Here is a 16,863-nt window from a genome sequence, read left to right as displayed (position 1 = left end):
CGCAGGTTTGAGCCGAGACCTGTTCAGCCAAAGCCTTTTTTAAATCATCTGCATCAAATACAGAGAAATAAAAATGACGTGCATCTTCACCGGAGAAGAAGAATCCTGTACTTGTGATTTCACCAAATCAAGTACTAAAAAAGCACCCAAATATTACACGTTTAAAATAGCTACAGCTTAAATCGTGAATTTTTGGCTGCAACAATCACAAAAAAAGAACTCAGAAATCCTGAAGGAACTGCATTCCAGTCAACATTACTATAAAAGTGTTGTTTATTTTCCTCCCTGTATGCAGTAGGCACCAGTTTATATCTGGAGCAGATACTATGAACATTTCCGATATAATTTATCGACTTCAGGAATGCTAGGATACTGAAACGTTCCTGTAACATTCCATCGTCCAAAAAGTAACCAGCACTGGAATGTTTCTCTGGCAAGCTCCTGGCTATTCGTTATTACCGAAGTCTTCACCGGACGGAGATGAGCAAGAACAAACGATTAAATACAAGAGAAGGACTAACCTCTAAACTGTATGCTGATCTTACTCCTATTCAAATGCATACTTTCTGTACCCATCAGGTGAATCCTGATCCGGTGAGGTGGCTAATATAAAGGCTACAGATGTGTGCCGTCATTTTTAGGCGGTTCTTCGAACGGTTCCTCGTGCGATTCCTCCGTAGAAGGAGCATCAGCCATCAGAAAGGAGTCTGTCGAGCGGTCACTGATCCTCAGCGGTGCCAGGCGGCGCAGGTTGTTGGGACTCCATGGCAGGTGGCGCTGTGCCCTTTGAGAAGGTGCCACGCTGGCATCGTTCTCGGCCTCCGTTAACCATGGAGGAGGAGGAGAGTCCATCTCTGGCATGAAGGCTGGGTTGTCTATACCTGATACCCAAAAAGGAGAAGCAGAACATTTTCAGGAAAAAAAAATCACTATGAAGTGTCTACAATCCTATAATAAAGTGAAACAGCAGAAACATTTTCCTTCACCTCCACTTGCGTATGACGAAGATAAATTGGCGCCTGCAGCTCTTCCATCGCTGCTGGATGTACTGTCTACTTCAGAGAACTCGAAATCTAAACAATATACACACCAGGGCACACAGATGGAAGAAACGTTTTAATGCATATTTGATTCAAACAGATAGATCCAAATAATCCTGAAATCCTACTAATAATAAAGTGTTTAACCTTCATCTCCATATGGATGAGCTGCATTTTCTGGAGCCTTGCAGTTAGACGTCTGGAAACATACACAAGATTATTATGGTATGTTTACTGTATATAACACACACACACACACAGACTATATGGCCAAACGTTTGTGGGCACCTGACCATCACATTCAAATGATGATCCCATTCCAGATTTGTCCCCATGCTCCACTCTTCTCTTCCCACTAGATGTTGAAGTGTGTCTGTGGGGATTAGTGATCATTCAGCTAGTGAGATCAGACTCTGATGTTGTAAGACTGAGGAGGTCTGGGGTTCAGTCAGTGTTCCAGGTCATCTCAAAGGTGTTCAGTGGGGTTGAGGTCAGAGTCAGGTCTGCTCTGTGCAGGACACTCCAGTTCTACACCAACCTTAATACACTGGTTGGTGGTGGCTTAAATGGTTAAGGCTTTGGGTGGTGATGAAAGTTAGGGTTCATGTCCCAGCACTGCCAAGCTGCCACTGTTGGCAGTTAACCATGTCTGCTTCATAAGCACTGTATCATAGCTGCCTCACTGACTCCAAATTCCTAAGCAGGGATATGCAAAAAAAAAAGAATTCCACTGTACTTTAATGTCGGTTGTTGTTCTTTCGGCTGTTCCCTGTTCAAGGTCACCACAGTGGATCGTTTGGTCTACACTCGGGTGTTTTGATTAGCAAGGAGAGTTAACTCTTCAGTGGCTGGGTTAGCTCTCTGCTCGGGAATCAAACCTGGGCCACGGCAATGAGAGTGAAGGAGCCTGCCGCTGGACCACCAGGAGGCTACTGTGCTGTAATGTATATGTGACAATAATAAGAGTTCTGTGATTTGTCCACAGGGGCATCGTCATGCTGGAGTCTCTCAATTCCTGTGAAGGAAAACTGTAATTCTACAGCACACAGAAACTCTATACAATTCGGAGCCCCAAACTTTCTGGCACCAGTTGGGGAACGAGTCTCATATGGGTGTGATGGTCAGGCTGACAAACCTCCGGCTATATAGTGTGTACTGTATTGATCTGAAATTTGACAATGCTTTGTTCTGAAAAAAAAAAGCTCTCACTTTCTGGTTTGTCTCTTTCTTGGGATGCTTGGTGATTTTCTTAGCCGGAGTAACCCCCATCTTGGCAGATTTGAACGATTCAAGGCGACTTCTCATGGTCCTCTGGAAGATCTCCTGCACCTCATCTTCGTTCTGGTTGATGGTGAAGTCACTTCGGCTGTATCTGTGGCGGTGCTGTGGAGAGAAACGCCAACATGCTAGTGTGTGGAATTGAGGTCTGTGTAAGAGTTTGGGTGTGTGTGACTTGAATGATGACCTACGTTTTTCCTGCTACAGTACAGATGTTGCTGCAGTAAGTGGTGGGCATTGATGTCCTCATTAATGCCTTTTCTATCTTGTTCATCAATGTTCAGAGACACTGAGGGAACGGTGTCCCTTCTGGGTAAAGGGAAAAATAAAACAATACATACATATTGTCAGTGTGTCATTAATGATTCGTTTTTTCCAAGGTTAATATAGACACTTTAACCTCAGAAAGGCAACAATGAATGTATAGTGGTGTGTCTTTCATAAACAGTCATATGTTTACTTTTCTATTTCACACTCATTACTGTAGCTACAGAGCATGCCGGTGACTATTTACACTCTCAGACCTAAGGACGTGACCTTAAGGGCAATGAGGAAGAGAAGAGAAGCTGCACTTTTTTAATCCGGTGTCATTTTACATTAATAAAAGAAGGAGCATAGACTCTAAAAATGAATACGCTAAACTTTTATTTTTCTTTCTCAGTTTGTTGTAAGCCAGTAAAGCTGACTTATTTGACTTTATTTTTATGTATAAATATCACTAGATTTACAGTATGTAGACACTCAAGTGAGGTATTAGCATAGAAGAAACATAAAAGTAGATTCAGGAAGCTCTTTTTCTCTACAAAAAAGCACCGAGTGTAAAATGTGGCCTCACTGTTCAGCTCATACATGAGGTACATTAATCCTAGGTGTTAATATGATTTCATAAAACTTCCACAGTTTCCTTCAGATGTATGTTTCCCCTCAAACTAGCATACTTTTTGCCAGCAGGCTAACACTGACTCTGACGACAAACTACACGTTAAAAGTTATTGTCATCTAGTTAATACAGAAATATAATTTCAGGTAAATGTGATCAAACAGACATGTATTTATTGCAGTTTCTAGTTTTGATCTGCATTCCGAACCCAGCATGCTGCGTCACCCATTAGCAACCTAATTTGGGTCATGTTGGCCCAGTGTATTTATTTATAAATGTGAGGATAAATACTTCTCTAAGATTACATCTCTCATATAGTTAATAAGCTCGAGCCCACTCACATGATGGAGGTCATTGGTACGTTGTCAGTTCCATAGTCTAACTCAGATGTGATGTCAGGCATCACTCCAGAAAACTCCAAACCAAATTTTTTCTCAAAATTAACATTAGCGCCTTCATTGTTTCGCAGGAAAGCCAGCGATCCTTTTTTCTCTCCCTGCAATGAGACAGTATTTCATTAAGATTTTTATAGTTTTGCAATGAAACTTTGGTTAATCAGCCTGTTTACAGAGAGTTCGATTTTATCCGAAATATAATAAACAGGTTATTCGCACCTCGCTAACATAATTAACAGCGTCCTCCAGATTCAGTTTGTGGAAGATGCTGAAAAGGTAGTCTTGGTTTTTCCTGGCTTCTGGCTTCATCAAAAACCAGGTAATGTAGGTCTCCTCAAACCTCTTCCATCTGTAAAAAGATTTACGTCAGCCAATATTTCATTAAGTAATCGGTTTATAAAAGTAAATGCTGCAGTTTCACGATATCAAAACTTTAATGTTCCAGCACCCACCCTCTAGTCCACCAGTTATCTCCTATACGTCCAGAAATGTCCTCCATTGCTGCCAGGATATGCTCACATGCCTGTGGCACAAGTACATACAATAAAATTCAGTCAATCTGCTAGATGTACAGACTCTTATTCTGTGATTTTATGAGCTCAATAGGATTAATTACCCTGTTGTTCACTTTCTCAATAAGTTTCAGTTCAGATGGTATCACCCTCTTCACTTTTAGCCACTGGACAAGAGGCTTCATAGTCAGACCCTGAGAAATCAGAAGATTATGGTGTAACTGATGCCAAAATGCCAGAGGTATGTGGATACCTGACCAGGACCTTCATGTGCAGTTCTTCCCCAAAATGTTGCCACAAATTTGGAAACAAATAAATGTCTTTATATGCTTTAGCATTACAATTTCACTTTCACTGAACCTAAGGGGTGGGGGTGGTTTGGTGGTTATCACGTATGCCTCACACCTTCACAGTTGAGTTTTCGATTCCTACCTCTGCCATGCGTGTGGTGTTAGCATGTTCTCCCTGTGCCTCAGGAGTTTCCTTTGGGTACTCTGGTTTCCTCCCCCAGTCCAAAAAGACATGTGTTGTAGGCTGATTGGAATCTCTAAACTGTCCGAAGTGTGTGAATGGGTGTGTGCAAATGTCCAGTACACTGGCATCCTGTCCATGGTGTCCCTTGCCTTGCCAGGTTCCCCATAACCCAGTAAGATAAGTGGTGTAGAGGATGGATGCATGGATGGATGGATGGATGGATGGGTGAAACTAAGGGACTCTGAACCTGTTCAAGCATTGCATTGGAGGAAGGAGGGGGTTTTTGGCAACACCATGTTAATGGTGAATGGGATGTTTAACAAGCACATGTAGGTGTAATGGTTAGGCGTCCACATACTTTTGACCAGACAGTGTACTTTTTTTTACTTATGCTGAAATATAAATATAGTACTTGGAAAATGAAATGAGAGTTTTACCTGGAGTATGACAGTAAAGTACACCACAATGAGAGTTGTGCTGATCAACAGGTTCTTCTCTTTAATCCTGGTCTCATCTAATAAAGCCGCCAACCCGTACGCCACGGCCCCACGCAACCCACCGTAACTCATCACTATCTGATCAATGTACTCCATGGGAACCAGTCTATACCTGTTGAGAGCCCAGGTCAAGGCGAAGACGCCTGGAGATTCAACATAAGAGAGAAACCAAACAGATTCAAATATCAGAGAGAAGAGTTTTAAATAAAAGGGAACGATTACGTGTGGAATTTTTTTAGGTTATAGACCGAGATTACTCGTTCTTTCAGATGAACTCAACCATAAATGTTACACAGCAAGCTCACCCATAAATCTGTAGATGAGCGCAAAAAGCAGTGTAAGCAAAATAAAGCCGGTATTCCACACCCAGATGACGTTATCGATGGCTGTGACACCCAAGAAGACGAAAATCATGGTCTCTGATCCAATGGCAAACACTTTCATAGCGTACCGCACTGTAGTAACAGACTTTTCATCCATGTTAGCGTTCACATATTTCTGGCAGCAAACGCCAAAGAAAGTGATTCTGTGAAAGGAACAAGAAAAGGCTTGTCAGAGGAGACAAGACAAATAAGTCATGGTGATATGCAGCACTATTGGTTGAAATGGAGCAAAGCTCGCCTCCTACTTATCATGTAGCATATCATCTAATGACTTCTAATGAAGAAGTTCCACAGTAATATTAATTGAGATTGTCTAGTGTGACATTTGATGAAGAATATCTTCTTACGAAAGGATGGAAGAGAGGGAAAGCATCTCGGCTGTGAGGTAGGACAGATAGCCGAGCACGAAGATGAATCCGGCTTCGATGATCTGAACTTTCCCTGTATACTTGGTCAACAGGGAGATGATGATGGCAAACGCCACGCCAATCAACGACCCACCGAATGCCACAACAAAAAATGAGACTGCGGAGAGACAAAAAAAAAGAAAGAGGTGGCAAAAAATGATCAAATGTAATACATTTTCATAGCATGAGAATGTTCCTATTTTAAGGTTTATGCCCACACCTATGCCTTTGATGATTTCACCAGCGTTAATCTTTGCTCCTCCCAGAGACACAAAGGCATCAAATACATTGTACAGCACCTGTTAAGTGAAAACGAGCCAAAGTGAGAAAAAGATCAAAATGAAAAAATCACGTATTAAATTCATGACAGCTTGCATGCATGCACTAACCACTGTGACTCCATCATTGAGCAGCGACTCTCCAAACACCCAGATGAAAAGCACCTCATTCACATGCACCTCCTCAAACACAGCAATCACAGCCACCGGATCGACAGCAGCAAGCAAGCTGCCGAACAACAGAAACTGTAACAGTCCTATATCAAGGTCACCTGATGAGCAGATAGAGAAATGGTCAAAGAAATGGTCAAAGCATCCAAAGACCGTCTACTGAATATTACCAAAGTAATGCCAGATGAGGCTTAATGTGAAACTTTATGAAAACACTCAGAATATACCCATAGCTCCTCCTAGAAAGCAGCCCCAGAGAGAGACTCCCACTGCAGCCGCGTTCCAGACTGTCCCGATAACGGCGTGAATCAGGATGGCACCCAGGTTGCTGAAGAATAGCTTGTTGGGCATGAAGTAGCCCGTGTCCAAGATGATCTGTGGCAGTAAGAAGAAGAAGAAGTTTCTTGGGCTGAGCTTGAATGTCTGGACTTTGTCCGCGCCCCAGACAATACCGCCCAGAATAAAACCACAGATGATCAGGAGTCCACTCTCGGGAAAAAAGCTTTTGAGCCAGGTATTCATTTGTATCACTGCAAAGAGATTGAGAAACTGATTAATTTGTGTAAATCAATGAAGATCATTTGTACAGAATATATCACCCTTCATATATATATATATATATATATATGTATCCCAAATTTCCCAAAGCTAAGATTCCTTACACTAGAGAACCACATAACCAACCCAATTATGAATGGCACCTTATTGCAGATAAGTGCTCTCTGAGCTATCGTTGTGCCAGTGGACCAATGAACCAGGCACTGACAGACCCTGGAAATTAAGTTCACAGCTTTGAATAGCTGATTATCGACTGATTCCTGATTAAGAATACACACCACCAGAGTGGCTAGGAATCTACATGCAAGTCTACAAACGTTTTGACATCATCAATATCAAACAAGTCAAGATAATCAGATCATTGATAACAGTAAGACAAGAAGGTCATATAAAATGTACAGTAAATTGTTAAACATAAATGAATCTGAGATGATTCTGGAGAATTCAGAGCTCTTTCATCAAGGAGACTATCTTCCAGACTTAGGTTCTGGTCCTAGGTCCTACCCAGATCATGGGATTCACATGAGTTTTATTTACCAATGGTAGATAGAATTCTCAGTTTTCCCGTTACTCATGCTTTCCGGGACCGGCGTGTGAATACATTTTGTGTGTGATTTCTGTGAAAATGGAGGCTGTAAATCTATTTAGTCTTCCAAAAGTTTAAGTTAAGTTGCCTTTATTTGTCACATAAACATTACTGCACAGTGAAATTCTTTCTTCACATATCCCATCCTTGGAGGGTTGGGGTCAGAACCCCTGGAGCAGTGGGGTTGACGGCTTGCTTGGTGATGCTGGGGCTTGATCCCACCGCCAAAGAGTAACTTGCAAGTTGACCGGTTTTCAAAACAATCCAAAGATGCATTCATTCTACACTGCATGTGTCCAGACTTATCCAGGAAAGGGCTAGCGTAGCCACACCTGTAAGCTAAGATCGACTGATTGAACAGCTGGAATCAGTTGATTGGAATGAAAACCTGCACCAACACTGACCCTTTGCAGAAAGTTTGGACAATGCTGGCCTACATTATATTGCCAAAGGAATGTGGGCACCTACCCATCATACCTACATGTGCTTTCTGACCATCCCAGTCCATAGCATCTTCCTGTTATAATAAGCTCCACTATTCTGGCTTTTCACTTCATTGTGAAGCATGGCTGTGGGGATTTACTCATTCAGCCACAAGAGCAGGAAGCTGGTCAGACTAAACTGGATATTTCATTCATTTTCAGGAACCACTTTATCCTGTTCAGGGTCAGAACCTAACCCAAGAACACTGGATGCCAGCTTTTTATATACCCTCTATCACAAGGTACCATTCAGACACATTCATTCAGACCTGGGGGCAATTTTAGCACAGCTACTCCACCTAATGGCACTTTTTTGGGGGAGTTTTTTGGGAGAACCTGAATGAATGGGAAACATTCATCATTCACACCGAAAGAAGGCTGACCTAAGGATTAAACTGGAATGAATGTTATGTAATTATCTCATGTTGGCTTACATTTTCTTCTCCACGATCTCCCTCTTATTGTTATTAATCTATATCGAAATAATTTGTGCCGTTTTTATTGGTCACAATGTTTAATATAGAAACACAAAACTCGGTACAGATGTAAATACGTTATCTGGAAATGAGGCGCTTTTGCTTTTGGGAAAGATTGGCCTTGGGGTTGCCACCTAGCAACACTCTGAAGTGGGTCATTTGTCCATAAGAGAGACTTTGGGGTGCTTTTATTTTTAGTCAGAAACAAATGTAGGAGCTACAGACATGAAGCTTGATCATTACATGAAATGATAAGATCGTTACGTCATATTGATGGGGAATCTAGCAAGACCCCTGCAACCACAACAAACTAACTAAGTGTTCAAATAGCGACCACCTAGCAACACCCTAGCAACCAACTAGCTTAGCATAGGAGTGTTTTAAAAGGTGAACTATTGAAAAATCTTAAAGCTGTCATCTTTGAACGTGTTTTAATCTTTTAACGTTTTAACTTTTAAAGATGACCGTTCACTGTTCTCACTGTTTAATCCTTTAAACAAAACGTTTAACTTTTAACCATTCTATTATAATCCAATCTAATCTAATTGTATATATTTTAAGATCAAGTTTTTTTTCTTCTAGCAGGTCAACACCAAAGTTCATCCATAAACTTTAACCTTCTGGTAGATCATCGATGTGTCTGTTGTTGTTATGCATAAACTGTAACTCGAATGCAGTGCTGCTTACAACTTACAAAAACATGAAACAAAAACATGATAGGTCTTTAAATGAATTTCAGTTCACTTTGATTGGTTCACAGTCACAGGGAGTTGTGGGTAAGAGAGCACCGTTGTGACGGCTGCAGTGTGCAATACAGACCCACAGAGGGATCCAGTGAGCAGCCATTTGGAATCCCTGAGCGTAAAGGTGTCCCGAGAGACCGCAAGTGCGTCATTTAGATTTCACATCATTTGTGAACATGAAGTCTGCATTTTCCCGCACAGATCTGAACAGGATGCTAAAAATAGCATTTTGCTACACACTGAAACAAAAATGTGATTGTCTGAATTCAGGGGATTTCTACAGAGATCACGTTTCACTTAAACGAGCATGAGCAGAAAAAAGAGGTGTGATTGATGCAACAGGTGTAAAATAAACCTCTCGTTAAAACAGAAAGGTAAAGATCTCTCACTTGAGGAACGAAACAAAAAAAACCTCTCTTTAGAAACATATCTGGTGTCATCTGCTGGTCTGAATGGAGCCACATAAACATCTCCTCAGAGGGGGAGTCTCACACACACACACACACACACACAAAGTTGCTTTACACTATGATTAAACCCAGGTAGGTTTATAAGTTTTTAAATTACTCCTATATCATACTCATACATTCTACACATATTTCTATGGTTCATTTCTACATACCAGTCACCTTGGCCACTCCAGCAACAAGTATCCACAGGACCACCAGGTACAGAGTGTCCACATGGTCCCATTTTAATGTTACTACAGAAAGATTTGTTACGTTTCTCTCTCCCTGGTTATGCATCGCCTCTCCTGACTGTTCTCCAGCCACTGGGGTAGCTGCATGTATCAGAAATGTAAACCCCAGCAAACAGAGATGGGTAGAGAGAAGCATTGTGTCGGGGAGACAGGAACGTCTCGGGTTCTTTTCTGGCTTTTCCTCCACACTTTCAGCGCAGTTAGTCAGTAGCTATCTAGTCCAGAAGTGGCTGTTAAAGTAGCCTTTTGTCACACTCCTGCTTAGTTGTGCTCTCTCACTCACTCTCTCTCTCTCTCTCTCTCTCTCTCACACACACACACACGTTTCTAAACTTCTTTCAGCCCTGGTCAGCACTAGTGCAATAGCCTAAGGGTAGAGTTCTTGAGAAATCCACTCCTTTTAAACTGACCACTGACCTTGTTGGACTGGAGAGAGATGTGTCACGTTTATGAAACATTTTAATCACTCAAGTCTCCTAAAAAGCATTTTTACAACTGTAAAAAAAAAAACCCATAGATTTATTCTCTGTATAATCTATAATCTGTTTATTATTTCTATTTCTATTGAAATTATGATGAAATTCAGGTTGGAATTATATAAAGAAATCACAAAACGTGACCAGTCATGCTGACTAATAACTATAAGGCCTCCTTAACACACACACACACACCCATTTGAGAAACGGGAAGTGTTTATGTTAAATAGGATCATTACCATTTAAATGCTCTTAAAGATTTTTAATAAAAGTGCAAGGAACACTTAGTGTGTCAATGTTTGAGCTGAGTTTATCATTCACTAAGTTCTAGGCACTAAGCTGAAGCCAGTTTTTTTAGGTGTTAAATACACATTAGAATGTGTGTTTATTTATTTATTTATTATTATTATTATTATTATTATTATTATTATTTAAAATCATCATCATCTACCGCTTGTTAATGCGAGTCAATCTTCCGAGAAGTTCTAATAATCATTTAATATAAGTGATAAAAGTCTCATTCTTTTTATTTGACAATTACGACAAACATCTCAGCTTCAGCCTCTGACTGAAGAATAATATGAGCTACAGGAAATCGGTCAGCATTATTCGTTTTTAGCCGAGATTTCATTTCAGTTCAATTCAATTCAATTTATTTCGTGTAGCGCCTTTTACAATGAACATTGTCTCAAAGCAGCTTCACAAAAGAAGAGAAACGGAGAAAGGGGAGGGGAAAAAATTAAAATAACTAAATAACTAGAAATAAGAATAAATTATTAAATTTAATTATTAAACTATTTTATCCCTAATTTCTCTCCTGAACCGTGAACCTAGCTACATGTTTGACAGACTTGGCAGAAAAATTGTCATGTGGACGATGGTATGTTTGGTATGTTCGGTATGTTCGGTAGATAAATAAATAAATAAAATATCAAACATACCGACTCTGATACAAAATATGTATCTGAAGCATTTATTCAGAGCAGATACTTTGAGTTAACAAACACACCTTTTGTAGTTTTGTAGAAAACTCAGAACACTCAGCACCGTTACCCTTTTCCTCGACAAACAGTCTCTACAAACGGTGATTTGTTTCATTTTATTTTAGATGGCATGCGTCTCATATATCCCACATTCACAGCACACGAAAAGAACGACCTTGAACGGGACATTCTTTCTAACTAATCTCAAATGATTCAAATAGTTCGTTCCTCTGCAGGAACATCGTTGTAATGATTGACACGAGTCTTTCCAAACGTCTGTTATAGGAAGCCTTCTGGGGGCGAAGGGTGACGGAGTTTAGTATGGTATTATAACATTTCCTTTCAATTAAAAACAGATTTAAGGTTATTCATACACTGAAATGGATTTGAGACTCATCCTGATCCTCTGTGCTGTGAAAATGTTTGCGTTAAATCTTACAGCGAGGCGTCTTGGTTTTAAAGATCGACACATTCTTCTTTTCTTTCTCTTGTCTTTCTTGCATGGTCAAGTTCACCAGGATTTCATTCAGAGATTTATTTGTGTCTGACTTTTTCTCACTGAAAAGTGCACTGAATAAAACAAGGCAGGAGCGGTGCTGCTGAAGCCGACGTCACCCGGCGTCTCGCAGCTTCAAGGACGTGCAATTATACGAGTCAGCTATTAGTTATATAACGCATCCATTATTAACTCGGGCTGTTTCCATACACCAGCACTGGTGAAAGTGACCAATGAGGAGAGAAAAAAAATCATTACGTCATGCATTAATTCACTGCAGACAGAGTGATATTTCCTGAAACGGTTTATGTGCAGTGGGGTATTAAACATACGAACGGCCTGCGGGGCATGGGTAAAAGAAAGACCACACACACACACACACACACACACAAGAAAGTGACTGCTTTAACATTTTGGCTGAAATTTAAAATTGATGCTTAAATTTGCAGGAGCGTGCAAAGACTACAAAATAATCTAACATCTTATTTAGTCCAGGAGCCATAACATCACACCCAGACCAGAGGAATTAAGACGACTTCAGAATAAAACCAGAGTACTTAGAGTGTCATCTGAATAGAAGATTTTCACCAGTCGGCCTTTCTGGAAGCAATGCCCTCTCTTGTTTCTCTCAATAAAGTATGTCATGAACCGAAGCAGGATGTCAGGGCTTGCTTACCTAGTTTGCAGAGCCAGCAGACGAAGATCCATAATGCCACCAAATACGGGGTTTCTACATGGTGCCATTTCCAGGTGACGATCGGCAGTGTTGTGACGGTCGCTGTTGAAGCATTGGCAGTACTTTCTGACTCTGTGCTAGTGCTGGATGAGCTGTGACTGCTACTGCTACTGCTACTGCTGCTCTTTACATCAGCCCAGCATGAAGATATTATTAATACAGTGATGAAAATGCTCAGCTTTGGTAAAAGTGCCATGTTGGAAAGATTTCACTAAGTCTTCACAGTCCCGCGTTGTTTTGTCACCTGTTTGTCCTCTCTGACCTTGGAAATCTTTTAGCCAGTAAACCTTGAGACGATCCTCACATACTTTTTTTTCTTCTTGCTTCGTCTCTTTCTGTATATCTCTAACAGACGTTTATCAGTCTACAGCATGTATATACCACCTGCTTCCATCCCTTGTTTAGGCATTGCTCCTCCTCTGGCTAAATCCAGACTCAGTATTGAGGATGGTTAGGATCTGGCCACACCCTCTGACTCACCTGTATTAATAAGACCCAGTTAGACACCATGAAATTGGATCCAGGGCAAAAGCGACAGAGACAAATTTGCTGTCTAACTCCAAAAGAGTCATTGGTTAACAAAGGCTGGTTCATTAATATCACAAGAGATGAGTGCTGTTTTCTCTCAAACATCTTCTCGATGTCTGAAAGGTGTAGAGGAAGAAATCTCTGAAAAGAAACACAGTCAGTGTTGTGCAGTTCATCTGACCACATAAATCTCCAATCAAAGCTACGAAGGTGCGCCTTAGGATCTTTAAGCTCAATTTAAGCTCATGTACCGGTTCTGTGTTTGTGCTTTTCTACCTCAAAGTACAAAAAGAAAAACAAAAGCTTGAGGGCACCAACCAAGCGGCAAGAGTTTTAACCCACTTCAACCTACCATCAAAAGCAAATCAACTGCACTGGATTCACTCAGAGAGCATTTCCTACAATACCGTCATATGTGTTAGTTCTTTTATTATTAGATTTTATCAGATTATCATCGTTCATAATCGAATCATTTATAATTATAATCTGGAAAAGGGTTTACAAATGCAGGCCTAGATAGACAACAGATTGTTAGCTTCTTTGACTGAATCATTTCTTATTGTTTGGTTCATTATTTTTAGCTTCTCACTCTCTCTAGTGTCATGGAGGGTGTTGAAATGTAATGAAATGGAATTTGTAAAACTAGTCTAGCTTTAATGGCATAAACTTTTATTATATGATCATTTTTATCATTGAAAATATTGATAATAAGGATAGGAGAGATAATACACAGCTCTGACTTTCATCTTGGTGTGTTACATGCGTGCCACAGGGCTGGTGCAGGAGATATGGAGATACGTGTGTAGGATTTGGAGATCAGCTACTCTACTTAGAGTTACTATTTTATATTTTTTTTTACAAAACAGCATTTCATTTATTCCATTAAACGTGTCAGAGCAGATAGAAGACGTTATATTGTCACAGTTTGCAACATTTTGCAGTTTTTATCATGTTGTTGTGTTGTCCTTCTAATTCTGTCCCAATAACTTCATCATCTTTAAAATATAAAGATATTTGAAGTCACGTGTAATGGTTCTGTTCATTAGATATCACATAAGGATGATTCAATTTAACCCTTACATACCCACACAGCTACATGACCTCTGATTGATTTTAGGAAATCATAGGATACTCCATTGACCTGTTACAAAAGACAAGTTGTTTAAAAAAAAAAGGATTATGCTAAAAGTAAAGTTTTAGGAAATGATCAACTTATTAAAAATGTTCCGCTTACGTCAAACACAGTCAACCAGCTGAATCGTGTTTATCTCATTATTGGCATGCACTTTACAAGAAGCGACCTGGTTTAAACACTAACTGACCGGGGCATGGCCAGACTGAGTACACAGTAGAGGACATTCATGGATAATTAATCAATATTTCAGAAACTTGGAAACAGTGGCACGAATTAGGATGTTTTTCTATTATTAATGCCTAGGGTTCAGCTGCTCTGCTTCTGAGAGATATTCTGTTCAGACAGTAAACATGGATAGAAGTGGACAGAGGAAGAGAAAATCTAATGGAATGAAGACTGGCCATGCAGGAAAATGGGCATAAAAAATTCTTAGGTGCTTTTTATTGCAGTACTTCTCCTTTATCTTCAGGTTGTCCAGTCATCTATTCATCTTCTGTACCTCTTATCCTACACAGGGCTGTCAGGAGCCAGGAGTCGCTCCCAGGGGACTCAGGGGACACCATGGACAAGGGTACCAACCCTGTCACAAGGCAACAACACAAGGCACACACACACACATTCTCCCTGTGACACACTCCCATCAAACATCAAACCCCAAACCACCTCCTTTTAACCAAGAAGCCTCCATAGCCACATAATTAGGTTATCCCTTTAATAACAGTGCAAATATGTTTAAGAACATGAATAATGTACATTATTAAGATGGAAGATGGAAAATAAATCTCTTTCTTGTTATATTTATTATACAAATAAATAGAATTTAAAAAATAGAATTGAATTGAATGTACTGAGACGACTCTGAGGTCCAGCACTGTCAACAACAGAGTAGTGTATGTCCCTTGGAATCAGTGAGTATATTCCAAACAGGGATGTTATTATTATTAATTATTATTGGTGGGTCAAGTGCATCTATGCAGATTTATCACTCATACTTACAGATCATGAATTCTTAACATAATTCGGCAAACTGTAAAAATATCATTAAAATACACACACGATTGGAAAGTGTTAACTTAAGTGGTTAAGGTGCTGGGTTGTTGATTAGAGGATCAAGGTTCAAGACCCAGCACTGCCAAGCTGCCACTATTGGGCCCCTGAGCAAAACACTCAAACCGGGGAGCTGTATCATGGCTGACCCTTACCTACAAATTTGGAATATGTGAAGAAAGAATTTTTTTACTGTGCTGTAATGTATATGTGACACAAATAAAGGCTTCTTCTTCTTTAATGAATTTTCTCAAGATGATGAGTACTTCAAAAAATAGTGATCACAGCCCAAGATATAAAATTCAGACCACCAAAAAATGATGGATATCAGAGAAAACATATCAGATGTTAGATCCTGTAACAAACGGCAGAGAAATGTTTACATAGTTTTTAGTGTTTACAATATAAGTAAGTTCTTGAGTGGAAGGGTTTAACAGTGAAGTGCTTCTGATAAATGAAAAACGTTTAGCAGTTTTTACAGAAAACAATATTAAATGAGTGTCACTATTATCTGATACTATCAAGGTTTGGTTCGGAATTCATGTAGAAAAGAAAAAGTGGCATCTATGAAATATGTTTATGCTGATATCCATAAATCTAGATGTAGATAAATGTTTGGTGGTGCTGGACAATAATTTTTGCCTGAATTTCATTTGGTATTACAATATTAGAAGTGGAGAATTCTTCATGGTGGTCCAAGATCTGGCACAAACTACTGGTGGAAAAAGTGATTATTAACTTTAGTAAATAACCTGGGTGAAGACCTACATCAAGATGAACCCGTGTGAAAGAGTCTTAGTAATGAACCTATTAAAAAAGACCACAAGATTTCCAACTCTCTCAACGAAACACACCCGTGAGTATGACTCATGATTTCCCAAGTCCATATGAACCTGTCTCCTGACTCCTGGACTCTCCTGATTCCACGACCTTCTGTCATTTTATCCAGGTTTTGAAGGTGGATTTGTGTATTTACTGTTTTGCCTTCACCTGGCTAACCACCTGAAGATCGGTTCAGCGAATGAGTATTTACAGTAACACTGGCAGAAAAAAGGAACCTGGCAGCTTTATGGCCAAAGAGAAGCTTTGCTGTGCATCCAAGCAGAAAACTCAGACTCGTTGCGTGTCTGCAGCTCATGTTCTGTGTTACTGAAAGGTTCCTCGCAGATCCTAACAGTGAACAAATTAATCTCACAAACTCCTGGTGTTTGGTTTACAAATTGGTTCATTGTAAATTGACCCAATGACATATGAGCATCAAAATGATCAAATGAGCTTGTATCAGTGTGCTTATAAACATTCCCACCCACACATGCATGCATATAAGCACCGCCATCATGACCAGGTTCTCGGTGACATTGTGTATTTTGATGTAACCACTAATGATACATGTAGAATGCTGCAGAACTGTTTGCTCTTAAACGTGTTTACACAACACTGTATGTTGTGTCAATGTTCTTGTTGCAGATGTGGGTGGAACATAAAATTCATTTGTAACCAGAGACCTACAGTCGCTTTCCTCAATCTTTTTCATTCTCTTGATTTCATTGTACTGTAGTATTATATGAAACTGAGAACCTCGGCATAGGAATTTAATCGATT

General features: G+C 40.0%; 1 protein-coding gene across 2 annotated transcripts; it reads right to left on the bottom strand.

Annotated features, from left to right (window-relative positions):
• Window positions 1-550: 550 nt before the first annotated feature.
• On the bottom strand, window positions 551-12,947 carry LOC131362527 (sodium/hydrogen exchanger 3-like). 2 transcript variants are annotated; one of them, XM_058404565.1, is made up of 16 exons: window positions 12,492-12,947; window positions 6,543-6,845; window positions 6,256-6,416; window positions 6,087-6,165; window positions 5,807-5,984; window positions 5,382-5,602; window positions 5,017-5,219; window positions 4,210-4,299; window positions 4,046-4,116; window positions 3,813-3,942; window positions 3,540-3,694; window positions 2,510-2,627; window positions 2,250-2,423; window positions 1,188-1,239; window positions 987-1,073; window positions 551-881 (listed from the first exon to the last, which is right to left on the bottom strand). In XM_058404565.1, exons 1-16 carry the CDS (start codon window positions 12,745-12,747, stop codon window positions 616-618), a joined length of 2,544 nt encoding a protein of 847 aa, XP_058260548.1. In that variant the 5' UTR covers window positions 12,748-12,947; the 3' UTR covers window positions 551-615. The 2 variants fall into 2 exon arrangements, with proteins under 2 accessions (XP_058260548.1, XP_058260549.1); XM_058404566.1 differs by lacking the exon at window positions 12,492-12,947 and adding an exon at window positions 9,783-10,163.
• Window positions 12,948-16,863: the final 3,916 nt, after the last annotated feature.

The sequence above is a fragment of the Hemibagrus wyckioides genome, linkage group LG12, assembly GCF_019097595.1.
Source record: "Hemibagrus wyckioides isolate EC202008001 linkage group LG12, SWU_Hwy_1.0, whole genome shotgun sequence".
NCBI lineage: Eukaryota > Metazoa > Chordata > Actinopteri > Siluriformes > Bagridae > Hemibagrus > Hemibagrus wyckioides.
Note: the sequence above shows the minus strand (reverse complement) of the source record. Positions and strands in the feature narration are given on the sequence as shown.